Genomic DNA, 16,879 nt, shown 5'->3' with positions numbered 1-16,879 from the left:
AGGGAGACAATTAACAGCAAGTGTCGTCTTCTCACTATGCTTGCTCTGTTCATGATGACAAAATGCTGTTTGTCATTTAAATCTTCAAAGTGTGGAAGGCATTTGAGCACAAAAGAATGCATGTACGTTAGTGCAGTACTTATCTCATTGACCTTGGCTCATTCCGCCCTCCAGTGGTTAAAATAAGTACCCAGTGTTTAGTTCAGAAAGGCACACTGTAGTCGTGCGGAGACAACTGTCTTAAGATGCCTCATTTGGTAAAACACAGTCCAGTGCGTTCTTCTTCCTGCCAAACACCCCAAACTCTTTCCTGCTCTTCACACCCACTTTCCTGCACTTTCCAAAATCACGCAGTGTGCTGTGGGCTGCATACAAAAATGGCAAATCTAGTCTCAACCAACATCTAAATGATGTATTCTCTCCCCAAATTAAAGATGCATTAGTCAGAGTTGATACTAGTCATTTCAGATACGTCAAATAAGCAAACCAAACACTTTGTCCCCTTTGTTCTCTCTACAGCTATGTCTCCTATCTAAAACTATTCCTCAAGTATAACTTTCACTGTCTCCAGGGGAAGACAGTAGTAGCTGCTCTTTCTCAGTACATTTCAGTGTTTGATTAATTACTACTGACTCACCTCTCTGATATATACTGCATTTTGCAACTACAGTATATTCCGCCCATGCACTGCATGTTTGCTTTTGACATTATGACAGTATATTAGCATCGGACTGACTGCGTAAATTCAAACCTATATCTAATAAAAACACATATAGTAAACACAGATTAGTATTATGTTTCAAGATATAAAGTGATCCTAAGTTCTTGTGCATTAAATAAGCACACAATACAAAGAACAAAATCTCGTGTTTAGTTTCATCAGTTAAGAAACTATAGTATGAAAGCAAGAGAAGCAAAGAGATAGAGGGTGACAGAGAGAGCGAACAGAAGGGAGAGGCACACGGTAAACCTCATCAGCATTCTGCAACAGGATTGTCTGGGCTTTGTTGTTTGTTGTGGTCCTCTAGCTTGTCTGAGCCATTTTAATGAGTGCATTTTTTCTCCACAGATAACTCTCTCGTTACTCTTCCTTCACTTTCCCTATCTAATGTCTCACTTCGGATAAAGGTTTTGATCAGACTACAATTATATCAAAATGTTGCTCAAATTGCAGGGGGGGTTTTTTCTTGCTGGGGAGGGAGTTCTTAGAGTGAACGGGGAGAGATGTGACTAGACAGCAACACCAGCTCTACGTGAATGTCTGGCAGACTAGGCCATTTAAGATAAAACAGTGTACTGAGACGGTAGCTTATCACTATTCTTTACACATGCTGCAATAGAGCACTGCAGTGGATCCTGTATGCACAAAGAAACCTGACAGATTTCAGCTTCATCTGATCATGAGGAGAGTGTTGGACATAAAATGTTTTGGAGCTTAAACAAAGACAATGAAATGCATTATAATAAACAATTACGATAACACCAACTATTATTAAATTCAGTACGTCAAGCTCCATCCTCTGCTCTTAAATATTCCAACAAACAACTTTGTGCCACAGAAAATCGTTTGCAAGAATCCAAAAAGACAAAGGGAGTTTTTTCAAAAAAACAGTGAAACATATATCCATTTCAGTATGAAATAATTCCAAGCATGAATGTTCATTAAAACAGGCTTTTCGGGGTGGGCGGTATCGCCGGTGGCAGATGGTGTACAAACCTGCCTAAACTGGTTTAATTTTCTCCTCACCGTCCATACTGCTATTTAACTATTTTCCCTGTGGGTTCAGTGAGCTTCAGTGCAGACATGCAACAACATTTATGATTAATAACGCTGTGAAAAGTGATATCCAAAAAACAAATAAATGGCAATTGCGAGTGGAAAAGATTGAATTTAATATCCTTTGACAACTGAAGTGGGAGATGCTGTCATTTCAGCTTGATTATGGCAGAGAGCATGCTGACAAATAGGGGCAATATGCCTAATATATTCTATCACAGTGTATGTGATTAATTGTGATAGTGATCATATAACAACTTGGATAGAGTACATTTTCTGAATTCAGAAACCAGGTGGCAGGGCCTGTTTTGGCGTATAACATGAATTAAATACATGCCAAACCTATGCGAAAATGGTATAGAAAACAATCTACCTCAGCTTTATAAAATAAATAAATGAACTGCACCAAAGTGACTGTACATTGGGGTGAGCATTGAGCCAACTTCTCTTTTTACTGGAGTTCTGGCAGATAGAACATCAGCATAACAATTCTGACAACAATACTGATTAAAACAACATAATTGCGATAAAAGGGCATTTTACCTTTGCTTAAATGCTTAAAAACTGTTTGAAGAAATCCCCCTAGAAAGGTATAGCCTAAATTTTTTAAGTGCTAAAAAATATATAAATATATATACACACACACCCACACACATTAATGTTAATTTGCTAATTGACAACAACGTAGCCACATTATGTAGATGTGCAAATTTGGTCAGAAAGGTGAAGAGAGAAAGTACAAAGAGTAGAAAGAAGAAATTCACTTACTGATGTGGATCTCCTGCTGGCTGGTATAGTCTATTGCTACACCGAGGGGAAGAGTGTCTTCATTTGTCTCGGTCACTGGAAGCTCAGCCCTACTCGCATCCTCCAGGATCCAAAGCTCCCAGATCTAAAAAAAAAAAAAAGAAGAAATAGACACCAATCTGTCTTGGTCATGACAGTCTACAGACATTTGGTGTGTTTTCCTCACACCATACACAAAGGATTCCAACTGTAAATTAAAGCTAAATAAATATGTCAAACAAACTTGAGTATCAGAACTGTATCAATTGTAGCTTTGATAAAACCAAGACCCAAGATAACGCTGTTTGTTTTGCAGTACAACACAGTAAATTAAACATTTCAGTACATTCACAGTTATGTGACCTTTTTATATTTCATCTCAAACATTCAAAATGTCATGTTTTTCTTTCAGAACTACACTGATGTCATGGTTAACTTTTCTAATGGAACTGAAGGTAATCCCTCAGAGTGAGACACATCTTTAATGTATATCTATATTAAAACCAGTGTGTCATTTAATGTAAAGATTTCTATAACATTTTCAGCTTTTCACTTAATTGAGTACCTTGTCATCTTGTCTGGCTATAACGCTGACTTCAATGGAAGCTGCTGATGCTGCAAACACAAGGTCCCTGGAATGAAATAAACAATGAGGCAACACGACACATTACATTAATTTCAAATGACATTAAAAAAGAACAAACTTAAGAGTTTGACGACATAAACAGTGCATTTAATCAACAGTGAACATGCTTTTGGATGCCTACAATACCATCCATGCCTGTACAATGTTAGCATTCTTACCAGTCCTCTATGTGGCTGAGGAAGTAGTGGTGTTGTCTCTCAGTGCAGCTGCCATATACTGTGTCACTAAAGTGCAGGTACTTTGTATCTACCCTCTCATCCTTCTTCTACAAAAAAAGAAACAAAAATCACACTTTGTCACACATTTGCTTAAGGTACATTAACAAGATGGAAAAACTGATGAAACTTCAGTATTGTGAAAGAATATTTAAGCATTTCACAAAAAGAATGCCACTACATAAACTGGTAAGTACTGTGTGTAAGTACTGTTCATATGTATTAACACATTGACATCTAACTTAGATTTAAAATATCATATTATGTGACACAGCTGGTTTGAACATGCACATGTGGGTTACGTTGTGACCCAAGTAGCTTTATGAAGCCAACAACTATAGCCTTATAGTGTATGGCTTTGTGGTCAGTCACATGAAGCATCCTGCTCAAATAAGAATAAATAAGAAGACACATGTCAGTAGCAGTTGGAGCCCCTATGTAATTACAGAGCCACTACACAAAAATGTAAAACACCACAGCGTTCAGCTCAAAAGCTGTAATACAAAAATGAAGGAGCATGTAATGCTAGATTAGTTGCTGCATTTGTTGTTGTGGCCATGTGGAGAAAACAGGTAATCAACAGGTAACATTCATGTGAATTTGAAAAGAATGATTATGATGATGAGCAAAATCCTAATGGATAAGGCGAATTCCGTGGACTACAGATGTAGGGCATACTCACAGGGAGGGAAACCAACACTAGATCAGGAGGGGTCTCAAGGGACCCATCAGCAGCAGCATACACCACTGCAAACACAAAGGTTCTCAGCCACAGCACATCCAGAACTGTGAGAGATAACAGGAAAGAGAGGCGTTAGCCACAAATGGGACTCAAACAGTAATGAAAGTCAAATGCAAGTAACTAAGAAAATGTAATATATTGTCATTATATGCTATTAATAACCCAGCCAAGTATATGGGGGTACAACACAGATCTCATTTCATTTTATAGGTACGGGATTCCCCTTACCTTTGACAGGTTCGTCAGAGGTGTAGAAGTGTGGACATGGGATAACTTTCTTTTCTTCTAGTGCCTTTTTAGCAGAGGAGAAAAACAGTTACTCATCTCATCATCATTGATTGCAGCCTCTCTTATGGGGCAATAAGTGTTTACATTTTAATGACAGTAAATTAGGTTCACTTACTGGGGTATACTGACTGACGGTGCCATTCATTTTTCCTGCAGCAACTTGTTTTCCTTTTGGACTCCAGCAAACTGTTTGAAACAAAATACATTAACTACAATTAAGCCCCTATAGAGATGTGGAGTGTAGGCAAACTCAGATATTATGTTTAGAGTCTCACTCACTGCATGTGATGCCACTTGAAGCAGGTAGCTCGGCCAGCACTCTGACACCATCAGCAGCCTCCAAAATCTGCATACTGCCATCGGACATACAGGCAGCCAACATGGAGGTCTGAGCAGGATTCCACTTCAGGTCGTGCACTAAAGTGCCAGAGGGTACTGGAGGCAGCAGCGACGCAAAAGGCAACTTTTGTGGTCTTGCCTGGAATGGTAAAGAAAAAATAAAATAAAATCAACTAGTCAAATGCATTTAATAATTAAATATACAGGCAAGTAATTAAACTGAAAATTGTGATTCTGGCTGATTTTTATTTCCATAAAATAACTAATATTAGTGGAAATGTACAAACAGTGTGTTTATAAAGGTCACAATAAAAAGGTAGATTAATTCAACTTTATGGTAAACTTAATTGCAAGCTAGTAAAAATGATTGCTGTATGACTTTTTTTCAAATTAGTTGCACCTGCTGCAGTTCATACTGGATAGCTCCAATTAAGAATATGGCACATTTTTATGAGAACAGATGAGTAATTTCCCTGTAGTCATTGTTTGTTTTTTTGGCCAGTCACCCTCATTGGACAATAATTTGGCACATTAATTACACCGAATAAAGTAGTCACCTTGTTCGCAAAGGTGCGGACATCATAGAACGTGAGGGACAAACCCGTCTCCTCAGACATGCCGCATACCGACAACGTAAGTTCATCACAACTGAGAGCCAAGTGGTGCAGAGCCAGTTCCACAGTCACCTCCGCCAGTGCTGGTACCCCCTCGACTTGAGCAAAGAGGACAATTGAAGTGAATTGTGAGAAACAGACAAGAATGGAAAGGAAGCCAACAATGTATTCTTAGTATCTGTGGACTACAGGACAATGTAGTGCAAAACTGAATGGACATACTCGACATATCAAACCTGTATGGTCATATTCATACCTACTACGTTGGAGGTGCCGTCCGCTTTATCAGCAGCCAGGATGTCTTGAGTTTGGTAAACTTTGAATGTTCTGTCCAGCCCAACAAAAGTTAAACCAAATTTGTTTGAGACGGAAAGCAGGCTTGATCTTTCTTTTGGCAAATCTTCAGCAGGCTCAAAAACTCTCGTTTTCTTCATCTGACGGAACTGAAAATCCTGAAAAAGACCAACAAACATTGCTTGTAACTTGAGGTGAATGTGAGTGGGGAAAATATATGGTTCTAGTTAAATAAACTCGCTGGACAGCATGGCTTACAGTATGACCTAACAGCCTTTAAACAACAATTGAATAGCTTTCAATTTGACTAATTTATTCACACCACAAGTACGCATAGGATGAAATGAAAGTTAAAACCTTGGACGGTGGCTAACATGCCGCGTTAGCTAATTGGTAACGTTATACAAAATGTATATTGTATTATTTAGACTTTAGACTTTATTCCACACACACACTAGACTGTAAATGTGCCTCACTAACTTCAAGTTAGCATTAAACTCTCAAGCAGCACATCTAATGCAGCGTCTATATGCTAATAGCTACCGTGCTTGCGCCAGATAAAAGTTTCTCTTCTCCTTTTTTTTCTCGTGAGACTTTTAACCCGAAGCCCCTAAGCAAAATGTTACCTAAGTGAACAGCATGGCTCTGTAAATGCCTTTGGGTTAGGGTTAACTAAACAGACACCTCAAACCCGACCACCTAGCTAACCAGCTAAGCTAGCCAGAACCATTAAAAGTGGATGGACGCAGCGCTAGCAAGCGTTAGCTCGCACATGCTAACCTGTCAACACAAGTTGGATAACAGATAACAAACCTTCATTTCCCTCTCGAGGGGGGAGTCTGTGTCGTCGCTCATGTTGAAGGACAGGAGCTGTAGCCTTTTCTAGCCGACGTGGGGTCTTTAGTTTATTCCTCTCTGGTCTGTATTTGAGACGAATAATCTGGTGAGACACATTCAGTCTGTCAGCACGGCGGACAACACGCCGCGCGATTTCACCAAAAAAAAGACGTCATAGTTACGTAGGATGACAAATAGATACCCGAGCACCACGGGGCCACAACACTGAACCTATACAATAACGTCCTTTACAAACTGGTACTGTGTATTTGGGAATAATTGAGGATTGAAAGATAAACACACACACACACAAAAAAAAAAAACATGTTAAGCTCCAAAGCATATTTAAAAAAATACACGATGGAGTATGAATGTGTGAAGAAATGGGCCTTCCATTTACCACTTCTCCAAAAACACCACTTACTCCTCACTCTACTTCTCCAATCCTGCTGGGATTAATGCCAGGCTAATAATAAACTAGGCCAGTGGCATAGCACAGGAATTCTGGACTCTGTACATAGCCCCATCCACAGCTATTCATTTCAGTATCTTTGTGGGCCCTCCTCTTCCTCAGTCCATTTTCACCCCTGAACACGGCAGAGGACTTTACAATGAAACTGTCGGAGTCAGAATCAGAAATATTTTATTATATATTATATGTTTATTATTATTATTATAGTACATTATTATATATGTAACACAATATATATAGAATAGAAATGTATATATATACATATAAGTAAAAAATTAAAAATAAAAATGGAAAAATAATAAGAGCCTAAAATACGACAGGAGCAACTGTAAGAGTGCAGTCTTATAGAATATAACAAATAAAGCTGATAACTATAAAATATATTTGTGATGTTTGATAAATGCTACCATTCATCCCCATCCCCCTATTAATAATTTACAAATCACCTATTAATATCAATGTACTGTTCTGTGCAAATAAAAATTTATCTAAATGTAGGATAATTCTGGTATCACTAAAGGTGTAGTGTCACTTTTTTTAATCATTCAACATTTATATTAGAGTACTTTCATGAGATCATTAATGAAGGACAAAGATGCCTTTACTTCTGTATGTTTTGTAAGGTGAGTGTATTCTTTCATTGTTTTCTATATTTCTTCTTAGAGACCCGTATTGAACACAAACTTTTCACACTAAAGTAATATGGATTGATTTCAAAATCAAATTAGAAATCTCAGTTTCCCAGACATATTCCTTAAGGTTTTCATACCACCAAAGAGAGTGTTTGCAAATTATTGGTTTTCAAGTTTGAGACCTGTTAAGTCTGCAGTTTTTCCATGAAATAAAACACATGAAATAAGACACATTCTGTCCATCAGGTAGCTCAGTGCGGTCCCAAAGGCAAGATATTGAATGCTCCAATTGTTTTTGAGGGAATTCCAATTCCAACTTAGTGACATACAAACAGAGACAAAAGAAAGAGGAGGAACGGTATGTGGTGAAGTAAGGACTTTTATTAGAAAGCAGATTTTTCTGTATTGCATTTAAAGAAATCAGGTACTCTTGGACTACACAATTGAAACTGGTGATGGCAAATACCATGATGGGAATGAAAGGTAGATTCTTATGCAACATCAAAAGTGGCAACTTGCATTTCTGTCGTATATATTATCGATGCTTGAGTCAGAAGGCGCATACACATTTTAACATTTTTCATTTGAAACATAAAGCAGTATCAACACTGATATTGTCCCATCCCAGTTTGCCTGGTCCAAGCCCTGTTGATAGTGAAGAACATTACCATGATCAAAGTGTAGGGTTGCATGATAAGATCCTTTTTTGTCGAATGGACTGTCCATTGAGAGGTCACCAATAAGCCCAGACTGAGGACCAAGTTCGGCCCACGCTTACCAGAGCATTACAGATATGGTCCATGTCAACATGGGACAGCTCTGTTCATGAAGCACCAAGGTATCAGTCAAATATCCGTCAGTCCTTGTTGCAGAGACACACACTTATAACCAAGAAGGCTGGAGTTAACATTACTATGTCGCCTCCACTCTGGAAAGTAAGCTAGCACAGACCAAAGCAAGCTGGAGAAAGACAAAGCAAACAGCAAGAGCACAGCAAGTCATGTCAGATCTCCCATAATGCACTTTGGGTCTCATCCCTACTCTGATTGTCAGCGCTCTGAACACATGGCTTTAAAAGTTGCGTTTTCTCCTCACTCGCCTAACTCCCGGTCACTCTGTTCTTATTTCTTTCACTTGACTAAGTAGTTGCTAAAGTGCTGGCATTATGTTCAAGGACACATACATACACACACAAACTTTTAGTGCATTTTTTCTGAGTCTGCTGAAGTTTTAAATGCACACTCAACTGGGTAGTTAGTCAATGTCGTCCACTCTTTATCACTACTTTGCCATCATTATCGTAATAGATGAAACCTTACCCAAACATTCAATAAAAGGCCAGGGTGTGTGATAAAAAGACAACCCTTCTTGTTGCAAGACTCCACAGTCTTTGTTTGCTAACAGTGACAATAGTTATTCAGCATAAAATACATGGTGCATAAAGATCAGAGGTTTCATTGGGTTAGAGTGAGTGTCTGAATGGCATGCATTTTATGATACAAGTGTCTCTTTGCATATAAATGTATTGTTTTCAGGATAAACCACTCAATGGAACAAAGACTACTGTGCCCATTAGTTTGACAGTAATGGGGGATGAACAGAGCACTATATAAGGTTTTAGAAAGTAAAGAACAATTTATTGGCAAATAAATGTGAAAATATGTTCTTTTCAACCAACAATCCCATCCGATCTCTTATTTTGTCATTTTCAATGATCCTCTATGTCAATGGCAAAAAAGTCTTTCACTGAATAAAAAAAAAAAAAATCTTAACTACAGAGTTTGCTGTGAAGGAAACTTTCAATCAAAGATATAGAAATACATAACATAACATACATTTAACAGGACCCTTTCTTTCAGCCACCACAAATAGAGCTCATCCTCCCAAGCCATGACATTCTGTGAGAGTTTCTCAGTTTACAGTATAGTGCAACATTCACGTTCAAATTCACCCTGGACAAGAAAAAAAAGACCCTAAGCAGAGGAGAAGCAACAACAAAAAAAAGATTTTCCTAAAAAGGTTGGGGTTTTTTTTATTGGCCAGGTCAGAGTCGGACACATTTTGTAGTAAAGCAATCAAACTTTGAACAAGCTGAAATGTGAATGCATCAGGGAAAATAAATGTAAAAAACTTTATGCATATGACACTGTTTTGTGAGGAAGACTATTCCAAAGGGAAGCTCCTCAAAAACAGGGTTGACTAGATATCATATATTTTTATATAGTTTTTTGGGTGGTCAGTCAATCATATAACTAGTGTGAGGATGTCAGTCCAGGGAATCCAAGTTGTTGCTGATTGGGTGCTGAATGCATCTTAGTGCAGTAAGTTATAAAATATTTCAACTTAATTGGGCTGGAGATGATGGCAATTCTTTTTATTACATTAGACTGAGCAAGGTTCTTGGGGGTCAATTTTGGCAGAATTATAACTTAAGTAAAGGAGGATCTACCGTTGCAGGTACTTTATCTTGTTCGTATCTAGACATAAAAGTCACATCACAACATCCACACCCACACAGTCACAGTCTAAGGCACTGCTCCAAACCCCTTTATCACTACAGTGGAGTATATCAATGTTTCCCACCCTATATTATTTACTGCTTTGTTTTAATTGGACTTTATATCATTGTTCCTCTAACTTAAAGTACTGGCCATGCACAATTCTGTCTATTCCAGAATAGATCTTAGTAAAATGAAAAGCATAGACTTATTGTGCATGAAAATACAATGACAGAAAAACAGAATGAACTTATGTTATACTTACTGCACGGTTTAACAGTGGAGTGCACAGGTTTCAGATTTTGGGCGGCAGGCTGATTGAGTTGCATGTTATTTTGTTATCTAAAACAATAACTGTAAATTTGGTTTTATTCCAAAATTATATGCGCATACATTTTGGGAAGACTGTTACCTTGGTTTACAAAATCAGAAGTGCAGGTGATCCTCTCAAAAGTCCAGTAATTAGGTAATGGCTCCAATAAACAACTCAATATCTTTATTTAATTTTTTTACAAGAGCAACTTTAGGAACTTAAGCTTCATAATTCATAATTTAAAAAACTATAAACAAATAGTTTGCTAAATATTGACGTATATATTTACAGAACAGTTCAGGATCTCTCAGTTTTGTGAACATTTCAACATTAGAGACATACATAACTGTCAAAGTATTTTAAAAAACGAGGAGCTTGCTGGGATAAGAATAGAATAAACAAATAAAGTAATAAAAGCTCAAACTCTGCTCAGTTTTCTGTATATTAGATAAATGCTCCCTGGTATTTACCACATTGGAAGACCTGTTCACATCAGTTTAAAAAATCACAAAGTCACCCAGCCTCACAGTCAAATTATTATTATAGTATGGCCCATATTTAAGTATACAATTGAGGAAAAAGTGAGCCATATAAAAAGTATTTGAGTATATTCAATCAAGGCTTGAACCCCTTCACCAAAGCAGTGCTACAGTTTACATTCATTCATCATCTCAGCCATTCTATCACGGCCCTGTTTTACCTATGGCAGATCACATTTCTTCCAAAAGAAAAAAAATAAAAAGATACTGTAAACGTCTTTATTATTAGCTAGTGCAATTATAACCCTGTGTTTCTTGTGCAGGGCCATTTTAAAGCTTCCCCTAAAAAGTCTGAAACCAGATACATACGTAGAACACAGACAAAGAATAACCTGGCCCTGGCCCAACCTTGTGGCACAGCACTGACGCATAAACAGACAGATTAAATATATCAGGGGCATATACTGTGTTTCTGCTTGGTTGTTAGTTTCTGCCATCAATTACTGCAGTGGAAAAAAAACTGATTCATTAGATTTTTCTTTCAAAAATGTTGGTGCCGTAAAATCTTTTTGGTTCGTTCCTTAATCTAAATTTGATGGTCGGAACTTGTGTTTAAAATGTGCTTCGACACTGATCAGGAAAACCCAGAAAACAGAGGAAAACATAACAGCATATCTCGTAAAATCAATGCACAAAACAACAAAGGAAGGCTATTTTGACTGATTCCCTATGCGTGGCAGAAAGCATGAAAACAGATATCAATTTAAAAAAAAAAAAAAGAAAAGAAAATTAGTATGACAAATTTTCTCCTTCCAAACCCACAATCCTCTAACTAAAACGACTTATCAGGTGAGGTGGAGGAAATTTTCAGTCTTTAGTACAGTCACATTTTGCCAAACTCCTTAGTTTCCCACCCTTTAACCTTTTTTTTTTTTTTTTTGTGTGCAAATGCAATAAGCCAGCAGAAATTGCTCTTATATGTTTATTCAATAATTTACCCCCCAACCCCCTAGGAAAAAAAAGGAAAAACAAAAAAAAGGATGGAAGCAGGACTATGTAGTCTTGGTGCCAATCACACCACCACATCAAGGTGAAACAGTGCTTCTCTCTGACATGTTTCCTTCTACCACTCAGTGTAGTGCTCTTCCTCTTACTACTCCATATAGTATCAGTCTCTTCTACCCGTGGTGACAGCACGCTCCGTAGTTAAAAAAGAAAATCCAAACGATACTGTGTCAAACACAGTCAATCCTGGGTCACACCCAGGTCAGTTCTAACATCTGTCAGACTGAGGTCAGATCCCAGTAAGAAATGGGATAATAAGTCCTTTTGTGTATTAATGGCATATGTCGAGGCAACAGTAGCTGTTTTCTTATTTATATGCAGGTTTGTGGTTTTGTTGTTGTTTTCAATAATTCTCTGTATCCATTGTTTGTATTCATGCACGCAAGCTGTTGTGTTCTTTTTCATGTCTCTCTCTGTATCTCCAAGACACAATGATGTAAAATGACAAAACTTTCAAAGTTAAAAAGCATTGTTACATTTATTTTTTTCGGGACTGTGTTTTTAATGCCTTGATGCAGATATTAAAGGCTAGTATCATAAGGGGAGAAATGTGCGCACATGTGTGAGTGTGTATCTGTATGTGTGTGGTTGGGAGGGGCGGTCTGGAGCAGACACAGGCATCACATTGACAATCTAATCCAATATGTCATGGGCAAATATGCATGAAAAAACAACTCCATGTGATTATTTGTTAGATTCTGGAGATGTCATTAGGTTTCGCAGAAAAACCTCTCCTCAACTTTATCATAAAAATGACGCGCTGTTTTAACAGAAAAGAAAACTGTTCTGTTGTGTAGTTGTAATGGTGGTTATACAGTACTTGACCGTTAACCATATTGTAGTCTTTGTTTTTGTTATATATTCATACATTATTTATCATACAACAATATGATGTAAAGTGGTCAAACACGGCAAAATAAGCTGCTTTCTAAGTGAGCTGTGTTTCTCTCATCTGTTTTTTCCCAAGGTTACATGGGTTATTTTCAGATGCAGCTTTCCAAGAAAACGGAATCATTTTACAAACCATTATACCACACTCCATAAACTGCCAGCAAAGCAGCTGTTAGTTTTTGTATTACACTGAAATGATGAATCATTACAGCCATTTGTTCTGCTATCAGGTCTTTGTAATATTGCTGCGGGTGCCGCAATACTGAGTAAATACGGAATATACGAAGAAAAGGGTGGAGCAGAAAGGACTGATTTTCTCAATGTGCTAATGCCATGCCTGTGTCTACTTCTACTATCGCTGTTCTACTTCCACTATCAGTAATTAGCGTGTACACAAGCACACGTGTGCACATGCATGTGTGACAAATTCCTGTATAGTAAGACCTACGAGCGCAGCTTTTTGTGCTGAATTATTCCTGTTGAGGAAGCACAGAGGAGAAGAAAGAGTGGTGGACGAGATGTTAGAGTAAGAGAGCAAGCAAAAGAAAATGCGGTGTTAAAAACAGATTTCACAATGTGAGAGGCAGCCCAAGGGACATTCACTGTCCGTTCACCCTAAGACCTTGTCCAAAACTTTCCACTTCCTGCTCAGGCGGCGTGTCACCACAATTGCCTGCCTCAGCTCCTGGGATCAAAGTTGGCGCCCCCAGTGATCCGTCTACACCCTCTAACCCAGCTTCATCCTCATCTTCCTCCTGTTCCTCGTGGGCTACTCCTTCACCTTCACCTTCAGCCTCTGCTCCAGCAGCCCCTGACCCAGGGCTGTCCTCTGTCAGCGGTGGGTGAGTCCTGAGAGGGTCCTTGCGATCTGGATACAACCTCTGCTCTAGGGTCTTGAAGTCAGGCTCGAAGGGTAGGGTTACCCCTGGTTGGGGAGCACCCAGCGCCAGGCCCAGACCCACAGCGGCACCCATGCCCATTCCTGCACGGTACACCTCCATGCCATCAGGCAGCATGGACTTGATCTTGGGCAACCATCGCTTGCGGACACGCCTCGCATTTGTGCACATGTCAGCAGCAATCACATTCATTTCACTTTCCTTGAAGTTAGGGTTGAAATTTTGACAGTAGACTGCAAAAGAGAGAAGACAACAAACCCCATGTTGATAAATTGTGCTTTTTAAAAATTGTATCACATATTGGCGATGATTTGGGAAATAAACCTACGTTTGACAGCGTTGAGGACCCTGCTGTCCAGGGGTTTCCTACTGGGGTCACTAGTTGAAGAACGGATACCTGTCCCACAGCTATTGGCTAAAGTGTTTCTGCAGGGATACAGAGTGAACACCAGGGGGCAGAGTCAGCAACAGGCACATACAGTAGATAAACATGGGAACACACACACAACTAACCGCATTGCACAACATGGCCACAGATGGAGTGTGAAAGTTGGTTTGTGACAACAGCGGTAGTGTTGGAGTCATACACAGAACTCAAATCTTACACTAGGCCCCTTAAAAACTAATACCACTGTTCTGCTTTGTTGTGCATGTCTTTATACTCACCTATCAAAGAACGTGGCTAGCAGACGGCGGAGCAAGACTTTGTGTTTGATACCAGCACATAGATGACAGTTCATCAGCTGGCCTCGAGTCATGAACACCTGTGTACCTGGTGTAGCATAAAAAAGGAAGATGTGCTGAGATAAAGCTCATAATACAATTCAATTTCCTGTTTTTGAAAACTCTGGGGGTTTGCCTTGTCTCCCTTTGGCCCAGTTACCAATTAATCTTTTATTCTTTGACTACATTTGAAATTCATGTTGAAGGAGATATTTAATGGACTTAAACAAAGCTGCAACTATTAAATTACTTGTTTTTTTTTAAAGAAATCAAATCTCTTTCATATTCATATTCATATATAATACATTGTATTCTGTATCTTACATGCTGACGAAAGAACTGAATTGTATGTTTCCATTTTGTTTGTAATTCAATTACATTTCAATCTGATTGAATCTGAGGACGTTTTTTGATTGATTACTGAACGCAACTTCCATATGTATGGGTCATCGCATTCAGTTGTGTGTGTCTGTAAAATGCACTGGAAAGTATTCAGACTCTCACAGATTCTTTTGTCTGAAAAGATTCAATACTAAATTGATTAAACTTTTTGCCATGCTCCATTGTAGGAATTGCATTAGGCACATGTTGAGCAGTACCTGGTCTCACTGAAAATGTCTGGTCTGACTGCCAAGAGCAATATCTGGCAGTCATACCAAAAAATCTTTTCCCTCATGCTCTCAGAGGCCTGTAAGGGCCATTTGGCAAACTCCTGGCAGGCTGTCATATGCTTTTTACTCCAGAGTGACTTCTGTCTAGTCACTCTACCATAAAGGCCTGATTGATGAGTACTGCAGAGATGGTTGTCCTTCTGCCACGGTCTTCAATCCCTGCAGAGAAAGTCTGCAGCTTTTTGCTGTCCTTTTCAGATCAACACAGTGATGAGGGCCAAAGCCGCTATGTTGCCAATCAAAGTGGTTGAACGTGCGTCCGATGCTACTGAATGGTGTTCAATTGAATATTCAATATCTAAAGATAATTTAACCACAATGTCTTAATTATATATGTATTTTCGAACTACAGTTGTAGACATTTACTTTCTGTAAAATGGTTTAACCTCTGGCAGCAGTCTCATATGGGTCAAACACAGGTTGAATACATGTGTCTCCTGCATAAAAAGGATTTTACTAAGGGTCAGTGGGTTGTGGGTAACCTCCCCAATCAATGGCCTCTTTGCCCGTTACTGACTTTAGGCATTTGGCAAGCTCTAGGAAAAGTCTTGATTTTAAAGGTTTTCTATTTTACAACGTTTGAGCCCTCTAAACTCCAGAATGTATTAGTCAAAATGAATCCAGTCAGTTATATTTAATTTTTTACCAACTATTCAATATTAAATCTAAATGTGCAAACGATATGATTACTTTACAAAATCACTGCATACAAGAAAATTCTCTGTATGTGTTCATGTGATAAAATGTGAGCAAGTAAATGTGTGTGAATGGAAGCATGTGTTTGTATGTGTGTGCCTACCAGCTACCAATTCCAGCTTCTCCCCAGGGTCCCCCTCAGAGTAGAGCTTAGGGTGGCAGCGGTAGCCTATCTGGCTGATGAGACTTGCAGGCAGTGCCACCAGGTCCCTGCGGATCAGCACACAGTTGCGGTTCTCCAAGGCCAAGGGCACCGCTGCCATCTCTGGCTTGTCCTGGACTGATGAAAGCAAACAAGAACAGAGTATAGAAAGCTTTAGAAAAACTAAAAAGGTATTGTGTTACACAGCTCAACTGAAACAGATAAATGTGCCTGCATCCATACATTCATCAGACTATAAACTACACAAACAGAGTTACGCTAGCTATCATCCATAACCTCTATTTAGATGGACCATACAGAATTTAATTTTTAAATCAGGTTGGTGTAATCTCATACACGTTTGTTGTTTTTCATAAATGTTTTAGAGCATTGCAGATGTATCCCAGATAAGTCACGATGCTGCATCAGCAACTTGAGTTTAAGAGGGGGACAGATCCAAAGCTGGGTGTTAGGTTCTTACTCACAAAATTGTTTCCCCTAACCTCTGAGATGACTTGGGAGTGTATGCACATGCACGCACCACCTTTGCACACACATGCAAACATGCGCACTTGGAGACACACACACACACACAACAGGAGAAATTAATCCATTAATTGCCGCACACACAAAGGCACATAGTGTATACAAAAAAGTGTGGATTAATCTATTTGCATGTGCATTCACACTCCCTACACACACACATACACACACAGGAAAGACGTGCATGGATCTCAAATATCCCACAATGTCACCCTGGGGTGCTCTGACTGATTGCAGATAGAGTGGATTTCATAAATATCTGAAACTCTAGAATTTGACAAACCTGTGTGATGCCTTTGAGCTGCAGGATGCTCAGA

At 38.8% G+C, this 16,879-nt stretch overlaps 2 protein-coding genes across 5 annotated transcripts in view; both read right to left on the bottom strand.

The window, feature by feature from the left end:
• The window catches only part of nup214 (nucleoporin 214), a gene marked incomplete in the record, with an annotated part of 33,232 nt that extends 26,440 nt beyond the window's left edge, over positions 1-6,792 (bottom strand). For both annotated transcript variants that reach the window (XM_035668533.1, XM_035668534.1), the window contains 10 exon segments: positions 2,546-2,669; positions 3,129-3,195; positions 3,368-3,474; positions 4,107-4,210; positions 4,395-4,458; positions 4,570-4,640; positions 4,734-4,932; positions 5,351-5,505; positions 5,664-5,859; positions 6,515-6,792. In XM_035668533.1, the coding sequence (XP_035524426.1) occupies positions 2,546-2,669; positions 3,129-3,195; positions 3,368-3,474; positions 4,107-4,210; positions 4,395-4,458; positions 4,570-4,640; positions 4,734-4,932; positions 5,351-5,505; positions 5,664-5,859; positions 6,515-6,556 (1,129 nt within the window).
• A 1,211-nt stretch (positions 6,793-8,003) lies between these two features.
• Positions 8,004-16,879, bottom strand: part of LOC118333032 (nucleus accumbens-associated protein 2) — a 30,076-nt gene continuing 21,200 nt past the window's right edge. For all 3 annotated transcript variants that reach the window (XM_035668520.1, XM_035668519.1, XM_035668521.1), the window contains 4 exons: positions 15,981-16,157; positions 14,454-14,559; positions 14,116-14,213; positions 8,004-14,020 (listed from right to left, as the gene is read on the bottom strand). In XM_035668520.1, coding sequence (XP_035524413.1) covers positions 13,488-14,020; positions 14,116-14,213; positions 14,454-14,559; positions 15,981-16,157 — 914 coding nt within the window. In that variant the 3' untranslated portion in view covers positions 8,004-13,487. The remainder of the gene's footprint in view (positions 14,021-14,115; positions 14,214-14,453; positions 14,560-15,980; positions 16,158-16,879) is intronic.

Source organism: Morone saxatilis, unplaced genomic scaffold, assembly GCF_004916995.1.
Source record: "Morone saxatilis isolate NCDOM2014 unplaced genomic scaffold, NCSU_SB_2.0 Contig21, whole genome shotgun sequence".
Classification (NCBI taxonomy): Eukaryota; Metazoa; Chordata; class Actinopteri; family Moronidae; genus Morone; species Morone saxatilis.
Note: the sequence above shows the minus strand (reverse complement) of the source record. Positions and strands in the feature narration are given on the sequence as shown.